Source organism: Salvia hispanica, chromosome 1 (assembly GCF_029641045.1).
Source record: "Salvia hispanica isolate PSC_SH4W2 chromosome 1, Shi_PSC_v1, whole genome shotgun sequence".
NCBI classification, from domain to species: Eukaryota; Viridiplantae; Streptophyta; class Magnoliopsida; order Lamiales; family Lamiaceae; genus Salvia; species Salvia hispanica.
The window spans coordinates 4395544-4414883 of NC_142692.1; the positions used below are offsets into that span (position 1 = coordinate 4395544).

At 32.8% G+C, this 19340-nt stretch overlaps 2 protein-coding genes and 1 long non-coding RNA gene across 3 annotated transcripts; 2 read left to right on the forward strand and 1 right to left on the reverse strand.

The window, feature by feature from the left end:
• The first annotated feature begins 6742 nt into the window (after window positions 1–6742).
• LOC125185701 (uncharacterized) lies at window positions 6743–7443 on the forward strand. The gene is made up of 2 exons (XR_007170213.2): window positions 6743–6943; window positions 7057–7443. It is a non-coding gene; the product is annotated as an uncharacterized LOC125185701 (long non-coding RNA).
• A 1599-nt stretch (window positions 7444–9042) lies between these two features.
• LOC125222631 (Pentatricopeptide repeat (PPR) superfamily protein) lies at window positions 9043–12382 on the forward strand. Its single transcript, XM_048125349.2, has one exon. The coding sequence runs from the start codon at window positions 9370–9372 to the stop codon at window positions 12331–12333; it is 2964 nt and encodes a 987-aa protein (XP_047981306.1). The 5' UTR covers window positions 9043–9369; the 3' UTR covers window positions 12334–12382.
• LOC125222632 (uncharacterized) lies at window positions 12348–15099 on the reverse strand. Its single transcript, XM_048125353.2, has 9 exons — window positions 14899–15099; window positions 14525–14619; window positions 14300–14364; window positions 14082–14125; window positions 13454–13531; window positions 13116–13275; window positions 12828–13007; window positions 12680–12739; window positions 12348–12599 (listed from the first exon to the last, which is right to left on the reverse strand). Exons 1-9 carry the CDS (start codon window positions 15030–15032, stop codon window positions 12489–12491), a joined length of 927 nt encoding a protein of 308 aa, XP_047981310.1. The 5' UTR covers window positions 15033–15099; the 3' UTR covers window positions 12348–12488.
• Window positions 15100–19340: the final 4241 nt, after the last annotated feature.

Sequence of the window (19340 nt, forward strand, 5' to 3'; positions counted from 1 at the left end):
TCCGTTGCTTCTCTTTTGGCTTTAACTAAAATAATGCCTTTGGCACTCGATAGTCAACTATCCAGTTTACTCCAGGTACCAAATTCAAAATTAAACAGTTTACAAATTACATCTAATTAAATATTAGATAACCCGTCATTTAAATCATAATTTTATTAATTGATTTTTAGTTAATTTCATTACTAACTTTTAAGAATAACGAATTAAATTTTTTACATTTCTCAATTAACTTATAAAGTAATTTTGTTTTGATTTTTGTATCTTTTGTTATCATACATTCACCATATATAGACGTGATATTCATCTAGATTCGATCAAAATGAGGTAGATCAATGTCAGATTTGTCTAAAAGTCAATCAAAAATTTAATTATATGAGACACTTGCGAAATGTACAAAAGTGATACTGTAATGTAGTAATTCACTGTTAGTACTAGATAGTACTTGCAATTTAAATTACAATTTTCCTTTATATTATATATTTCACGTTTTAATCTAGGAAATATTGTGCAATATATATTTTAAAATTTAATCGCCAACACACACTACAACAAAAAATCTTGTTTATAATATTTTTTAGATGCTATTATGGAAGATAAGTATATTAGAAAAGCAAAAGATTAAGCTAATTTGAACTTAATTATGAACAATTTCGTTTGCATCATAAATTGTTGCTATTTTTAAAATTTTCCAACGCAAGTAAATGTGTCTCAATTTTTGTGTACTTAATTTGCAGTGACATAATATAAAATCTCATCAAAATCTAATCACATCAAAATAAATGTTCAGGATATATAATAAATTATCTAAAAGAAATTGGCTTCCAAGCTCTAAAAAATACTTACATGATCTTAGTTCAAGTTTTTGCAAAGCATAAAACTCCAAAAAAAAACTGATAGAAGCTATACAAGGAAGTCAGACTATTACTAAAACCGAGGAACTCAATTTATAGCATAAGATATTTTCATTAAAATTCATAGAAAATAGGAGATGAACTCAAACTTCTATATACTCCATTTTCCTGATTCAATTTTTATGATTAACTTCCACTCGAAAAAAAAAATCCACTAACTTTAGTTGGTTAGTTAGTGGGGGTTTTGGGTGGTCTGTCAAACATGACAGGGAAGAAAAGATAAAAATCATTTTGTCTATATTTTAAGGTTGCATTTTCGCATTGAAAGTGAAATAACCGAACAAGTGTGGAAACGCCACTCAAAACCCCAATTTCCCTTTTTCTTTTGATTTATTTACTCCATTTTATCTTCTTTTTCGATAGATATAACCGTTGCTAAATTCTTCTAGTAGAGTTCGAAAAATATTCTAGAGAAAAGTTATAAAAGGATGGCTGTGAATAAATCATTGTGGCAAAGTAAATAGTGTAGCATGGAAAGTTACTCATGAAATGATGATAACCTCAATATATTTTCTAGTTATATATAGGACCTATTTTCACTATAGCCTTGTGGAATGATGGTAGATAGGTAAGTAGATAAGTAAAATAAAAATCAAATCTATATTGTAAGTGTATATGATTGCCTTATGGGACCCTGTAAAGCAAAGTGGGTTTGCAGAAAAGTTTACTAGAAATATAACATAATAGTTGGCGTCATCAAAATTCCAGTCTACATACTGCATTAGTAGTAGTACTACGCAATCATATTATATGTGGACTAGTAAAAGTTAATGCAATAATTACTGTCCATTTTGTACGTACATTTACTTCTTTTATTGTACATGATACTTCCTTCTTTCTATAAAATATTATATTCTAATTATGTGTAATTAATAAAATAGAAAAGAAAAAAAAAATAGTTGAAATAATAAAATAAATAGTGAGACTTATAAATAATAAATTAAAGAAAGGAGAAAAAATTATCATAAATGCATATGAACTATTTGTATGCGATGAACGAAAAATATATAATTTAATAGTAATAAAAAGTAAACTTGTCGAGTTGAATATAGCGAAGATTTAGGTTGCTCCAACATCTAGAGGTGCCTACAGTTCAGGAACCAGCGGTTACTGTTCGGGACCTCCGATTCTGATTTTGGAAATTATTGAATCGGAACCAAACCGCGAGGGTGTTTCGCGGTTACGGTTCCGATTCCAAAACCACCGGTTTTGGTTTCGATTCCGAACCGACGGTTTTCCGGCTGTTTTTTTTTACGGTTTTTCACGGTTTCGAACTGCCGGTTTTTTTTGCGGTTCGGGCTTGATTTCACCGTTTTTCAGCGGTTTTTCGCGGTTCCGATTTGAAACCGTCAGGAACCGGCGGTTCCGACACGGTTTATGTTTGAAAATTTTTGAACCTGAACCGAACCACGGTTCAAATATCGACGGTTTCGGTTCGGGTAAATTCTCACGGTTTCGGTTCAAAACCGTAACGACAGTTATGGTTTCTGTTTTAACCGCCGGTTCGATAAACCTTGGGCAGGTCTACCAACATCGATCCAGTTGAAGCAAAGACGGAGCTGCTGTTGAATTGGCAGCAGCTTTAATTAGCTAGGGCTGAATTTATTTTCATTTAATGTACAAATAATAATAAATTTGATATAGTACAACAACCGATATGATTGTGGATAAATATTCAACCAATAATATGAGGAGGGTCATTGACTCATTGAACACAACAACTTGTTATTATAACCGATACGATTATCTCATTCAATCAAATTAAAAATTGCTAAACCAACGACAAATTAGCGATGATTAATATTTGATTATCTAAATAACAGACCATGTAATTATAGTTTTTACACATTATTATTCTGTTAACTTGTAATAAGTATTTAATTATTTATATATGCAAGGAAACATTTAATTTTTAATTGGAAAAAAGGAAAATAAAGATGGAATGCTGGCATTACAAAGGCAAAAGGAAAGGAAAGGAAAAGGAAATGGAAACTTATGTAAATGTCGTCAGAATCTATGTGGTCCTAGATTTAGGTTTAAGCTATATTGGTAGGGAAAGTAAGCTATACATATCTTGTTCAAAATTTAAATCATATGGCCTCCAAGTCTCATGGCTAAAGATTGCATCTCGACAAAAAAAAAATCAAACTTTGAGGTTTATGTATACGTATGTAGGGATGAATGGTCGTAGAAACCATCTCTTGTAACAAAATCAGAAATTAATTTGAACCATTTACTCTTCGTATGATCTATTGGGATTCGCTTTTATGACTTAATTATGTTTTGCTATTGTTATTTTCCTTAAGTATGACGATATCTCGATCTTATGTAGTACTACTATATTACTTTGGTAAATTGGCTAAATCATCTCTGCCTTTGAATTCTCCGGCAGTTGTCGACTTACACAGCTTAGGCTGCATTTGAACTCTAGAAAATTGTCACACAGTACAGAGCTGTTATCCAGTGGCATCTTTGGCAATAATATTAGGCACTAATATGTTCTCTTGGTAATTTTAATTTCTAATCGTTTGAGCCTCTAGAGATATCTTAATTTATGGTTACAAATATTAATTTATTTTAGAAAATAAAAAATGTGAGGCGTATAAGTTTTTGTATTGAGTTATAAATTTAATTAAGTACCATATTACACGGCTAACCCCGGCCCACATTGAAATCAAAACAACATATATACGGAGTATATGGTAGAAACACATATACTACTATAGTAAGGACTAAGGAGTACTATTCATTTTTTCAATTCAAAATTAATTAAAAAAAAATCAACCACTATGTTTGTAAATGTAAGAGAATGAAGACTTAATTAGCTTAGTTTGAATTGGTAATCACTAAAGAAATGCTTAATTAGCTTAGTTTGAATTGGTAAGGGCATCCACAATGAGGTGGACTATAGCCCGCCCTAAATATTTTATTTATTTTTTAAATATTTAAAACACTACAAAACCAAAAATTGGAGAAAACAACTTCATTTCATTGGAGAAAACAAATCGGAGAAAATTGGGAAAAAATAAAAAAAAATGAAAAGATGTGTGCATCGTCCGTCGTATCGCCCATCACATTGTGGATGCTCTAAGGATAAAAATGGTAATGTTCAAGTACTATTTTCATATTTATTGAATTTCGTGATTTTTACAAACTATAATGTTTTAAATAATTCAAAATAATCAGCTTTTAGCAAAATATTATCTCGATAAGATTGAGATAAGTCATGCACGTATGTTCCCTTGTCACATAGTTTTTTTTTTTTTTTTGGAATAAAATATTCTTATTACAAATTAAATGACTCATCCATAAAAAAATTCTTAATTATTCTCGTTACATATTAAATGACTTATTCTGTTTGTTCTTATTGTATAACCATTCGATGGACATAACATCAGGATGTGTGTTGTAAATTTGCTTTTGTTTCATTGTTTTTGACATCGGTTATGTTCTATACCGTAACGGCGTAACATAACTCTTCTTCTCCATATATTTTCGTCTGAGAATTTCTATTGGGATCAAAGTAAAACAAGAGAAGAAAACACAATTGACAAGCACGAGACAAGTCAACATTCTAGCAAGAAGACGACGAGGGTCGATTAGACAACACAATTAGGTATTTGAAAAATGGAATTGGGGTACAAAGCTGTCTGAATTACCAAAAATAGGTAGTTGAAAAAAGGTGTGTTAAATTGAAGGGAAGCTGTGTTTTTATAGCAAAATGAGCTTAATAACTGCTGCACCCGTGAGGTGAGGTGAGGGACTACACTACACTAAATTAGATTCTGTTTGTATTCAATTTTAGTCTGACTGTCTCTACTCTTCTTTTAATTTAACAGAAAATAAAGTTTATTATATTTGGGAAATTTCAGAGACAGCAGCAGAAAACTGATGGTTACAATTTTGTTTGCTAATTTGTACCGCAATTTAGGCACAAAGAACAGCAGATGCTCTGCTGAATTTTCTGATTTTTTCTGATGCATTAATTAATACTTCTAGGTACTACTGCATACACATTCAATTATTATCACATTATATTTCAAAAATTCTCTTGATAATCGTAATCTGATAGCTATGTTAGATATGTTATTGAATATCTCTTGATGATTGTTTGGCACTATATAGGCTAATTTTAACTAAATTGTCTCTTAACATATGAAAATATGGAGTATTCATTAAGGCAGATTTTTTTTTTCACTATGGGGCCGTCTTATGTAGTACTACTAATTTTTCAAATATTAACAGTGTATTTTTCAAATTTTTGGAAATCAGATATCTACCTGACAAAGTTATTAGATCTCAAACTATTACCAGTTTCAATTTTTCATTGAAATATTCATTACAAATCATAGAATGAAAGCTAAATTTTTGGGCTTTTAAATGTGTGGAAAATGGGAAGATTTTATCCTTTTTCGTATCAGGAGTGAATCTCACTAATAAGTAAAGTATACGAAATTAATGTTCACAAATGAAAAGAAAATTGGAAGCGCAAGAACCACATTAGCTTTAGTTTTGGGAATAAATATTAGAATATCACCATTTTAAGTATTGTGGTTTAAGATAGTTGGAAAATTATTAAGATTTAGTGGATTCTAATGCTATGTGGGCTGGGCCATATATAGTTTACTAATAAAACAGTTTAATTATTTCTAACAAACTAGTAATTTGAAAAAAGAAATCATTAGCGGGCTCGTGCAATGGGCCTAACCGTTATTATTAACTCAACTTTTTAGTTAGTAGTGACCATACATAAAAAATACGGAAATATTAATTTATTTGGTAAATTTATCAATGTATTCTACTCCTAATAAACTTTGATGCACCACTTTTGGTTGTTAAGTGTCATTTGTATTTTCTAAATACACTGTGAACCAAAACATGAATTATCTAATGTACACCATTAATTTATTGTAAAATTAGTTAATGCAAAAAATAGTTTTAAAGTTTAGATGAAAATTTTAAAATAGTTACGGTCCTCCTATTTGTTTAATTATAAATAATATTGCGTGCAACTAGTAGAAAATTAATTCGTGATTAAAATATGGATCATCGATGTAACTTTTTTGACGACCTACACCACCACACAAATATATATGTAGACACACATAAGCCATCTAACAATGAATGTGACAATATAATGTATGAGAGAATTTATCTATATGTATAATATGCTTTATGGAATGAAATATGTGTTGAATAATTCATATGGTATGTAAGAAAATAAACTTACAATCTACCTTACTCATCTAGAATGAAATTTTTAATCAATAAATATATATAGTGGGCCACAAGAGTGGTGTGTGAGAATTGACAACACATTTATTTAACTTAATTAACAAAGAATAGCATGACCTAAACAAATCAAGTTCTAATTAACATCGACACGTAGAAAAAGTTTGTTACTAATAGCATAGGTGGACCAATATCATTTGAATACGTACCTATGACGAATGTTTTCTTAAAATACACAAGGAACAAAGGTCTCCCATTACATTGTACACAAAACAAAATTAGGGAAATTCATAATTTGTAGACAATTTATAATGGCACATAATAGTATAATATTTGAAAAATACAACATATACAATATGCAAATTAATTTATTATAGTAAGTAGGGAGTATATGATAAAGTAAAGTATGAGATAGAAATATGATGTGAATATTTTGAGAAATATTGGGGTGACAAAGAAAGGTTCCTTGTAGGTAAAGAGGGTTCTTGTAGTAGAAGAGAAAAAGGTATGTATGAAATAGACATTTTACCAAGAAAAATGTGGTGCGCATGATTAATTTACAAGGGATTGTAGCAACATTTTTAATGGAATAGAAAGAAATCACTAGTATTGAACCTAAAGCAAAAACATAGTTCAAGTTTCTCTCTCTAAATTTGGTTTAATTCTCTCTCTCCAAACTTACATAAATTGATGAATATGTCTTGAGCACTCACCCCTCTCCTCCAAAATGGGGTGGCTCCAATCCCTCCTCTCTCCCTTCAAGAAGCTGTGGATTCGTCTCAATTCCGCTCAGAAGAAGAGTATGTGTAATTAAATAATAATCATGCAATTACATATCTTCATTTTAGTAAGTATGTTTGATCATTCCAATCTAATTACTAGTACTACTTTTTGTTGTTTTTATTTTGGTTAGGTAGAGGGATATACATTTTGTACGAGGATGTGAAATCGTGCCCTTACGAAGATGTGCACGTGCTTTGGTCCATATTGGTGGAGTCGCATCGGCCGCCACTGCCACTGCCATTGCCACCGCCGCCGCCCAAGTGACTCGAGGCGTGTAACCAAAGAGATTGAACACATACATGTACATAATTAAGATAGAAACTTTCCTCCCCTTTTTGGGTTACCTTTTTCAATTTTCACATTGTGGTTTTTCAATCATGTTCGAGTGAGGAAAAGTTTTTAAATTATTCAAGTCTATAGAGTTACATTTCCTATGAGTTATGTAATCAATTATAGTATATTACTAAAAAAACGTTTTTCTAATAAATATTATATAGTATACCATATCATTTGATTAGTTTAATTTATAAATTTATGGGCAATTGGTTATCCCAATAGTATTAGCTAGTTTAATTAGAGTTTGTGTAATGAGATACGTGTTCTTGATTACTATAGTATTTACTACCTTCCTAAAACAATGAGTTGAGCATATTGATGATATATGAATGTAGTTTTGGTAAATTAAAATGAGATGTTGTTGGCTTGTCAATTTCCGGCAGTTAATGTGGCAGTTAAGATAGGTTCTTCCCAACTCTCGGAAGTTTAAAGGTTGACTAAAGATATGTGTTTAATATTTTTAGATGACACAACTAAGTATTTCGAGTTAGCTTTATGAAATTTTAAATGATGACAAATGTCGGTTCCATATTTAATTATGGTGGCTTAACGTGTGGTTTTGCGCACATTACATTATGAAAATTAATCAAGCTCTGAGTATCTCTTTTAATTGGTCTTCAAATAGTAGTTCAAAATATTTGTAAGATAAAGCCGAAATTTGGTGTGAATACTTAGATTGGGTCTGTTTTAATTGTGCCGAGAATTTTTAATCTCCAATTTTTAAATGACATGGATATATCCCAGTTGCCGACATAGATTCATTGTCTGACATAAAATACGACGTCGTTCCAAACTTCAAAAATATATCGTATTATGATTTAGTTACATATTCATTTTCATTAGAGGTTAGGGTTGCACCTTCTTCTTCATCAAATTAATTCAGTCATTAGGATGTCGTTTTCGTCAAATTCGCCATGGTCAAGGGACACCTTTTCAAGATTGGGAAAAAAAATTAATACTCTTGAGGCCAACAATACCCTTTTAAAAATGATACTATGAATTTATACCCATTTAAAAAAAAAACTCAATATGGTCTCTTTCAACCTCAAAAAAAAAAACGTCCTCAAGGTGTTGTCAACATTTAATTTCAGATTTAGATATTGTAATTTTATGAATACTGGTAATTATAATTATAATTATATTATTAGATATGCGTAGAATTCAAATTTAATCCTCAATCCGTCTTGAGGTGATGTCACATATGTTTGCGTATATAAGTCAATTGGTGTAGTGGTGGTGATTTTCAATATTAATTTGTCGGTTGAAATTCAATAATAAAATCAATGGATTGTCCCTACCATGAAGAAACATGGACAAATGTCAAATCTATAGATTAGCTACAACTAAATGCCATAACCTTAGTGTCGCAATCAAATAAATATTCATTCATACCATATTTTAGGATTGTGAGGTGGATTCATTCGACAAATTACTAATTAATTCGGGATATTCAAATTGTATTCTTGTGGTTCATGTTTACTTAATCAAACGGATACCAAATAATAACTCATTTTGAAATTAGTTTAAATTATTCTGTCAAATACTAAAAACCCTCTAGTTTAAAAACAATCCTAGAGTAAAATAAGACTTCAGGTTCGCTTATTATTAGATCATTACCAATTATTTACACCAAACTCAAATCAATTTATAAGTATACGATCACAACAAATAATAATTTTACTTCAATCACTCGTACCAAATTCAAATTTATACTATTTTTAAGTATATGTCTCTCACTTATTTTTACTAGTGAGGCTTATCACTCTCCCTTGTCAATCTATCTCTTTAGCAATTGTTTCCTCCTTTTATGGATCCATTCGATAATTGAATTTGAATAGATTTATATATCGTTTTTCAAGTTTCAAACACAAAAGATTTGATCTTTGATTATTTTTGGGATAAATATTTGAATCAATATTCCGAAATTCACAATCAATTTGAACATTTTCGCGGCAAAGAGATAGAGAGTGGAGTTGGCGCCATTGCACCAAATCTGCTCGCGAGTGGAGAAGATGAACCGTTGCTGATTCGGCTGAATGGTACAAATATTCCATTCGGTGATTTAGTATTTTCTCATTTCAAAGTTATATTACAGTTGGCCGATGAAATGCTAGCAAGATATAACAAGATCAGGCCCCAGCGACTGAACCCAAATTCTTCATCTTCGCATCTCCAATTCGGATTCTCAACTCTCCATCCCGTAAACGATACAAGATTTCGTCAATCTCCGTCTCAAGAACTCACCTTTTACGACTATCTATTAGAGATATGCTTGGGGGAATGCAAGAAGATCCAAACCCGCAAACTGTTCGACAGAATTCCCGAAAGACTGAATTTTTCTTTGAATGCGGCGAAAGCGATTCACGCCCAGAGCTTGAAATTCGGCATATCGTCAGAGAGGGAATTGGGGAGCTCTATCTTGGATTTGTATGCCAAATGCGGCCACATGGATTACACAAGAAAGGTTTTTTTGCACCTCGAGAAAAGGGATGAATTGTCTTGGAATTCAATTATGAGTATGAAATCGCGTAAAGGGCTGTTTGAGGATGTACTGGTGGACTTTGTCTCGATGTGGAGTTGTGGGGTGGTAGGGAATCAGTTCAGTTTTGCGATCATCTTGTCAGCTTGTGCTAAGTTGATGGATGTAGATCTCGGGAAACAAGCACATTGTGCTTCTATCAAGTTAGGGTTTGAAACCAACCCATACTGCGAGGGTGCGTTGATTGATATGTATGCAAAATGTGGTTATTTGGCATTTGCCAAGAGGATATTTGATGTTTCTGTGTGCCCGGATAAAGTTGCTTGGACTTCAATGATCTCAGGGCTTGCTCAAGCTGGCTTTCTTAGTGAGGCATTGAAAGTCTTCGAGCAGATGCAGGAAGCAGGTCATGTGCCCGATGATATAGTGCTTGTGACTGTCTTAAGCACATTTGTGGGGCGGGGAAGGCTTGAGGATGCTTGCCGCCTGTTTGCCCAAATGCGTAACCCAAATGTCGTTGCATGGAATGTTATGATTTCGGGCCATGTAAAAGGGGGTAATGAAGGAGAGGCTATCAAACTGTTCAGGAATATGGTCAATATTGCTGTTGTTGAGCCAACACGTTCAACTCTAGGTAGCGTGTTAAGAGCAATTGCCACTGTGGCTAACCTTACATATGGCTTGCAGGTCCATTCTTGGGCACTGAAGCGTGGTCTTAGCTCTAATGTATATGCAGGGAGCTCCTTGGTTAATATGTATGCCAAATGTCAGAAGATGGAGGCGGCGATGGCAGTCTTTACGGATTCAGAAGAGAAAAATGAGGTGTTGTGGAATGCATTAATTGGGGGCTATGCTCAGAACGGTCTTGCTCATGAGGTATTCGAGTTATTTGCAAGTATGAAGATTTCTGGATTTCGACCTGATGAATATACTTATACTAGTCTGCTGAGTGCTTGTGCGTGTTTGGGCAATATCAATATGGGCCGCGAGTTACATTCATATGTAATTAAGAATGAATTTGGAAGAAACTTATATGTGCAAAATGCATTAGTGGATATGCATGCCAAATGTGGAGCTCTACTCAATGCGAGGACACTATTTGAGAAAATCAAGAATCGAGATAATGTTTCTTGGAATGCAATCATTGTGGGCTATGTGCAGGATGAGGAGGAAGAAGAAGCCTTTCGTATGTTTCACCAGATGATGTCGGAGGGGATTGCACCTGATGAGGTGTCCTTAGCTAGCATACTTAGTGCTGTGGGAAATCTTAAAGATCTTTGCAAGGGTATGCAGATACATTGTTTTATGCACAAGTATGGTCTAGAAAAAGCCATGTATGCTGGAAGCTCACTAATTGACATGTATTGCAAGTGCAGAGTAGTTGAAACTGCATCGGAAGTATTCTCTTCCATGCCCCAGAAAAGTGTGGTTTGTTTTAATGCTTTGATATCTGGCCATGCTCTAATTAGCTTAGCTGAGGCGGCGAATACTTTTAAGTATATGCTCCTTGAGGGACTGCAACCTTCCGAAGTCACGTTTGCTACCCTTCTGGAGGCATGTTCCGATAACAGTGATTTGTGTTTTGGGATTCAAATCCACTGTTTTATCCTAAAAGTAGGCCTTCCATTTAGTGACGAATTTTTAGCTGTCTCGCTCTTGGGAATGTACATCAATAATCAAAGAAATACTGAAGCAATTAGCTTCTTCTCTGAGCTTCCTCATCCGAGAAGCACAGTATTGTGGACAGTCTTGATATCAGGAAGCGTGCAAAATGGTCATTATGACGAGGCATTGCGTTGGTACCATGAAATGCGATGTCATAATACCATGCCAGACCAAGCGACATTTTGTAGCGTCTTGAGAGCATGCTCAGGCTTAACTTCTTTAGAGGATGGTAAGAAAATCCACTCTGTCATCTTTCATATAGGTTATGATAAAGATGAGTTGACTGGAAGCGCTCTCGTGGATATGTATGCTAAATGTGGAGATATTAAAAGTTCGGCCCAAGTCTTCAGGGAGATGATTAGCAAGAAAGATGTGATTTTGTGGAACTCTATGATTGTTGGATATGGGAAAAATGGTCATGCAGAAGATGCTCTGAAGATCTTTGACGAGATGAAGAGGGCAAATGTAGAACCAGATGCAGTCACTTTCCTTGGCGTTCTAACCGCATGTAGTCATGCAGGAATGGTACCTGAAGGTCGAGAAATTTATGAGAGCATGGTAAGCCTTTATGGGGTTAAACCTCGTAGAGATCACTGGGCGTGCATGGTTGATCTTTTCGGGCGTTGGGGCTTTATTGAGGAGGCAGAGAAGTTCATCGACAACCTAGGATATGTGCCTGACTCTATGATATGGGCTACTTATCTTAACGCGTGCAGATTGCAGGGAGATGATGCGAGGGGGAAGCTTGCTGCTGAAAAGCTTTTCGAGTTGGAACCACGCGACTCTTCTCCTTATGTGCTGCTTTCCAGTATGCATGCAGCATCAGGCAACTGGGATGGTGTTAAATTTGTGAGGGAGAAAATGTTGGAAAAAGGACTTGTAAAATTACCTGGAAGTAGTAAAATCTCTCTGGATGTAGTTTATTAGTTTCAAGACAGTGCTAAAGGATAAATACATGATGTAATTTTGAAGGTCAGTGACAAATACAATATAGTGAGGATTTTTTGTTAAAAATACATGCTTTGCTTTTCGTAATTTGAAGACACAGATTTATTAGAATAAAATTGCAGCTTCTTGTGTGTTCAAAGGGTAGAGGAAGAAAAGCATTGATTCAGAAGTGGCAGCCACACTGCAAAGTATGAGTGGCTATCTTCCTCAGCAGGAGACATAGCACCTAGAGGACTCACAGTTATCTGCAATACCAACACCACAAATCAATAGTAAGCGACTGACAGACTAAGGCTTGTTTCTTGCACAAACGAATCAGACTTACGTATCCTTCTAGAAGAGAAGAATAATCCGTGCCACCATCTTCGACCTGAAACTCCAAGAGCTGAAGGAGAAACAAGGAATTACTGTTAAGATAAGCAAGGAAGAACTTCATGTCTGCAGGCTAAATTATAAATCAAGATTTATCATACTTTTCTTATGAACATAAGATTTTTGTTTTTGGTATCATCCACTGCCTCTGGTTCAAGGATTGATGATGGACGTGGAGCCAAAACCATTGCTGATATCATTTCCTCTCCTTGAGCTTGAGAAGCGACTTGCTTCCACCCAAGTTTATTCATACTATTCCCGGGCTTGGTTAGTCGATACCCCTGCGCAACAACGAACAGTTTTAATATGACGAATATAACTAAAAAAATAACAAAAGAAACTTGTCAAAGGAAATATTGAGGAAGTTGCCAAAGAAAATAAAAGATAACCTTATGATTCACAACATCTGCAGGAACATTTATATTGAGAAAACTGTTTCTAGGATAAGTATTCTCCCTGATTTCAGCCAATATACCACTGATTATAGGCAAGCAAGCCTCTGCTGCCAGTTCATAATCATCAGCACTGCGCCTCCCTCCAGGACCGTACCTTAATATTCGATGTAAAGTATCACTCAGTCAACAGATTTAAGAGGTTGTTATATAAGATGAGTATTAAAGATCTGAACGTTTAATATTACTTGAATAGAAAGCAACAATTACAACTCGTTTTCCATTTTAGAAGTTCATTTAAGCAAAAATCTGTATGTAGAATGTACAATAAATACCAGTCATATGATAAAGAAACAGCAGGTATGTTGTGCAGAAATGCTTCCCGAGCACCTGCTACAGTCCCTGAATAAATACTGCATTCGTCCAAATATAAAGTCAGCAAAGGCAATCTATGGAATGCGTACAAACCCAACATATCGAATATCAATCACAGTTAACTCACAGTCACGGATCCATCAACGCTGTATAACTTGACCTCTTTATGAAAAAAAGTTAAATATCCTTTTTCATCAATAAATGACATGCATTCACATTATTGATAAAATCTTGAAAATTTTCACTCATATATGGTGGATTTAAGAGTGGAAAGGTTGAAACATAACCACTCAAGTACAGATTTTGATGGCGAACATTGTTGGTGGTAGTTTATTTCACTAGGTTTGACGAGTTGGTGACACATAACTCGTAATGCAATGAAATTGTCTAGTTTGATGTACATGCTGAAGGCCTCATACTCACATGCTAGATTTGCTGATAAACTAAAAACAGAGATACCAAGACAGAACCATTTAAGTTGGCGCCTCTGCTAATCTTAGGAACAAAATCCACATGCGCAAATAGAAAGAATTTTCAAGCAATCTTAACTCAGAATTGCACATAATTAGAAAGAATCTAAACACTAACATGTGATAACCACAGTTGCTACCCTTGTTAATGCCACTGATTACCTGCAAGAAAAAATCATAATAGGAAATTTTAAGCAACTCATCTTATCAAAGTTAGGGAGAAGCTAAGATCTATACAGATGCGCAAGACATCTAATAAACTGAGCAGAAATGATGATTTATTCCAAGAGAACAACTAAGAGACATCTGATGCAAGTATAGAATGCTATCAATTACCAAATCTGGTACTGAGGTGAAGAGAGCCTTGGAAATTCCCAAAGATGTACAGTCAGCAGGGGTTCCTGCGGCACAAAATGTAAACGATACAAGGACACATACTCGGGGAACAAATCGAAGAACAGCTTCGACTTAATATGTATTGCATAAGTACATGGATTTTATTTCTCTAGATCTTTTTATTAGAAAATTTGAAAACATAAGAAAATAATACTAGCAACTGACCGGAAACTGCAAAGGCAATAGCTCCATCGATTTCCACAGGCTTGGCATGCATAACAGTTAGCACTGTCGAACTATGACTAACAGCAGATTGTTCCCTGTTAAAGTTTCATTTCTTCAAATCAAGAGTAAAATTAACTACTACTATTTCACTCAAAACCACAAAATCAATACGATTATAGTAAACAAATTCATCCTACAGATCTGCTGAAAATTATCTATCAATCTATGCTCAAACAGCTCATATTTTTTTCGATTTAGAACCAAGCGGTCTTAGCAAAATAAAGCCCTAGAACTTGTGAATTGAAAATTCACAACGAAAAAAGCGCCAAATATTGGCTGCTGGTATTTGATTAGAGATATTCTCATAGATGTACCTTTCTGGGGCGCTGACGAAGACTTGGAATTGATCGGAGGAAACCAGAGCACGAACAAGAGCTTGGAGGCCGGGGGCGTCGATTCCGTCGTCGTTCGTCACCATCACCGTTGGACGATCGCGGCTGCTTTCCATTTTTTGATTTATGATCGGTTTTTTTTTTTCCGTTAATTTTGTGGCGCGCACACACAAATAATGGTTCGTGGCCTTTTTTTCTTCTTGCAATTTTATTTTATATTTTGTACTCCTATTTTACATTTACTAACATACAAATACAATATGCATCTCGAAACTATTATTATTATTATTATATTAAAGACATGATAAATATATACTCCTTAATAATAATATTAACATATACGTGTACAATTTTTTCGATTAATAATAATATTAACAAAACAAAATAGTAAAATTTAACTAGTTATTAAATTTAGATGATTTTTAGATTCGCGAAGAGTAAACATTAGTTGAACATAAAAATAAAAGAAGTATTGATCGAATGTAGACTTCCCATGTAGAGAAAGAAAAATAAACTTTGATTTGTCAACAGGGACAAGGTATAAAAGAAACTTTGATTTGTCAAAACGTTTATTGAATTTTATATTGAAATAATAGGGATTAATTGGTACATTTACTTATTTTTAAATATAGGCGCTATGTATGGAACTACCGTTGTATTTGTAGTACTGTATATTTATTTATTTTTAAATCAAGAAAATGTTTTTTGGATTATGTTCCATACACAACTCAAATCCGTATACGTTATAGACAATAAGTCCAAGATTACCAACAAAAAAAATATAATCATATTACTTTCTCTAAGAAAAGTATTTCTTGGAAAAAAAAAATACCTGACTTGGTCCTTGACTTCGCTGACTTTGTAGTTGATTTAAAGATGCAAATTTGTTATAAATATTTATATCATTTATTTAAAATATAATTTTTCCGTTTCATAAGAGTATGCACTTTTAATTGGACATGAATTTTAATACATAATTAATAATATAAGAGAGAATTACAAAGAAAAGGTAATTAAAGTATTATTAGTAAAAAATAGGTCATTTTATTAGAGAAATATAGGTTTCTAAAATTAGAAAATGCATATTCATATGAGATCGACTAAAAATGGAAGAACACGTATTTTTATAAGACCAAAGGAGTATATAAATTGCAGTAAAATTAGTGCACGCAGTAAGATACTACAAATGAGAAGTTAATGACTTCGTAGTTATCCATACATGATTAGTACCATGATTGAATTTTTTTAACTCGTAAATTATGATGTAAATATGGGCCCAAAACCCCAAAGAAATGAAATTGTATCACTAAGTAACACACACACATATGTATATTAGTAGTAATGTTTCAATGATTACTGGCATCATATCTTTGATATTTATTCTCGAATCAATAATACATTATAACACTGTTTCACTTTAAATTTCAATTGCACTATATATATGGCCCAAGCTGGAAATTGTATCATCCAACTCACTACTTGTACGAAAAAGTTAATTTTAATCCTATCGTTTCAAAAAGTCAAAAGAAGTGGCTATTCTTCCAAAACTGAATGCTGAAAAATAAAGTCTAGAAGAAGTGCAAATATGAAAAATATATATATAATCCCAAATTTCCCAACACATGGTCAAAATTGTTGAATCTAGTGATGCAGTAACGTGTAGTTAATTAATTACTGGGGATCATGGATCACTGTTATTATATTTTTATACACGCATGTAAGTCAATATATAAATAGTTACTATATGAGTATGCCATAGCCCATATGGCAAGGGAGTATAATTAACGAGCCAACAGATAGAAATTGTGGGATCAGAAATTATCAAGAAGGTTATCGCAGGTATCTAAAACCGAGAGGGCGCGGGATTTTCGTTGGCAAAGGATATATAAAAAACGGAGATCGAAAGTAAACTCCTACCCTGAAGGTTCGGGGTGGTTAAGTACCATGTACGCTCCACATATCGAATTTAATGAAACTTTTCAAACTCTAATAAGCCGATAGTTGGATCGGTCAACCCTCAACTCCACCCTGATTTAACACCTTGATATGATCAATATGTTTTTTTATTGAAAAAAATCATATTTTTATATAACACATATATGTATTTGCCATTGTTATTTTTTCCATCTAATTGGGAGACCATATTAATCATTTTCAAGAGTTTTGAGCCTACGAGGGACTGATGGGACATTATGGAATTAAAGTGTCCATATTGACACGTATATTTTATTTATCATATCTTCCCACTATTGTTTGGACTGATTTTGGTTGGCTTGTTTTGACAAAATAAAAATGCAGGTATGGCAGCACAAAAGTTTAGGATGGGTTGAAATATCAGTTAAATGTGCCTAACATTTATTTGGAGGTTTGTTCATGTGATATTTTTTTGATTAAATATAGTATAAAAAAAGGATTGAATATTATATATTGGTTAAATGTCTTAATTTCATTACTAGTATACATTTCACTCCTCAAGACAATAATATGTACAAAGAACATGATTAGTTTGTTTCCCATACATGAATTTCTTTCAAGAAATTGAAAGTAGTTTGGTACACCTAAAACAAGTCATGCCAAAAGGGTTTGTGAAATAATATGACAATTAGGGCCAAGAGAAAACATCTATGTCTAGTACCATCCCAACCATATTACAGTAACATGTGATTATTGCAAACAAGTAGTCATGCCTCCTGCAATTTTTGTGGCTATATATTAATGCTAACTAACTATTTTCGGATATTCTAAATGAAAATTGGATATTATTGCTATTTCACTTTCGTTTTTATTTGAATTTGGAGCACATAAAAGTATTCAAAAATCAAAAGTTTAGAAATGACTTTGAGATGAGAAGTTTTGTTAGTGCTAGAATCCAATTTTTTTTTTGGATATCTTCACTCTTTAGAGATTTGAGGATGATCGATGTAAACTATGCAAGACAAATTTATAGATTATTGCATATTTTCTATTGCAAGCTTTCTAGCAGATATGGTACACTATTGTGATCATCGAAATTTATCCTTTTGTCTTTTCAAATATATGAAGGCGTGCTTACAATTCTAGCTCGGTGCTTTTTTCAGAAAGTTAACATGAATATAAGATAACGTGCAATCACTTATCGATGGAATTGTTAAATATTTTAATTGTTTATATAGTGTTATTACATGAGTTATCACATGTAAAATATTTATATAAAAATAAATTCAAAAGTAGAAATAACAATAATAAAAATAGAGTGGAAAACCAACATTTGAATCATATTATATAGAGTATAATGATATGAATAGGCAAAAAACATGATGGTGAATGACGCATTTATAGGACTCGTAAACTGTACATATAATGTGGTTATCGTGTCGGCATGATAACGACATCATGTGAAAACGCCAATAAGCCCAAAGCCGAATATATCATGCTAAAAAAACCTTGAAACACGACATAACATGCATGATTCATTATATAGGAACACGTGAATGATATGACCCGATTCAAATGCGTGCATGTAAAAACAAAAATAATACTATATTCAACAATTTTTATCTATTAAATATATTTTTTTATAAAATGACTAGCTAGTAGTCTAGTACACTAGATAATATGGGCTTTATTTATTACATCGTTGAAGTATTACACAAACTGTTAGTATAATCTAAAAGATTTATATGTAAACGCTGAAACGATACATAATATCTATCCTAGTTATTATACGTGTAAAGTCTAATTAAGACATCTACATTCAATTAATTATTAATGTGTATGATATTTATTCCACTACTCTTCAATGCACCTTTGATTTAGTAGAGAAGGTTTAAAAGATCAAAATAAATGTTTAAACTATTAGTTGGAAAAGATGATGATGTATCGTACGTAATAGTACAACTCTTTCTCCAAATTATTTCCACTAGAATAAAGTGGATATGTTTAAATTAGTGGTCAGCATTGAGAACCCACTAAAAAGATTTAGTTATTTATTTGAAAGAATTTCTTGTAGGGTTGGTGAACCCGTTAAATAAGCTATAATTCCTGATCTGGCATATCTCATTATTGACCAAATCATGTCATATTTCAACTTGTTAACAAAAATAAGTATCCAAAATTATTGACCAAATCATGTCACATTTGATCTTGTTAACAAAAATAAGTATCCAAAATAAAAATTTATTTTAACTGATTGTCTTTTATGAAAAAAAAAATTTCTTCTGATGCGTATCATGCTCCCAATCTTTTTAGGATGATTAAGAAGTTAAACAGGTGAATAGAAATAATAATTAACTTAATAATTTATCATTAAAGGGTGGCGCTCCAGTTTACTTGATTTATAAATCTTAATGAAATGTGTTTTATTTAATTGATCACTTATCGTTACTTAAATTAAATATAAAATGAATTACGAAACACCCTTATAAATGTTTTTGTTTCCGTTCAGA

Bases quoted from the DNA above. Each gene is read 5' to 3' on its own strand.
- LOC125222631 (XM_048125349.2), top strand. From the start codon at position 9,370: ATGCTAGCAAGATATAACAAGATCAGGCCCCAGCGACTGAACCCAAAT.
- LOC125222632 (XM_048125353.2), bottom strand. From the start codon at position 15,032: ATGGAAAGCAGCCGCGATCGTCCAACGGTGATGGTGACGAACGACGAC. The intron at 13,276-13,453 runs GTATTTATTGTA...TCGAATATTAAG, and splicing joins GTTTCTTTATCATATGACTG to GTACGGTCCTGGAGGGAGGC. The intron at 12,600-12,679 runs GTAAGTCTGATT...TTGGTATTGCAG, and splicing joins CTTCTCTTCTAGAAGGATAC to ATAACTGTGAGTCCTCTAGG.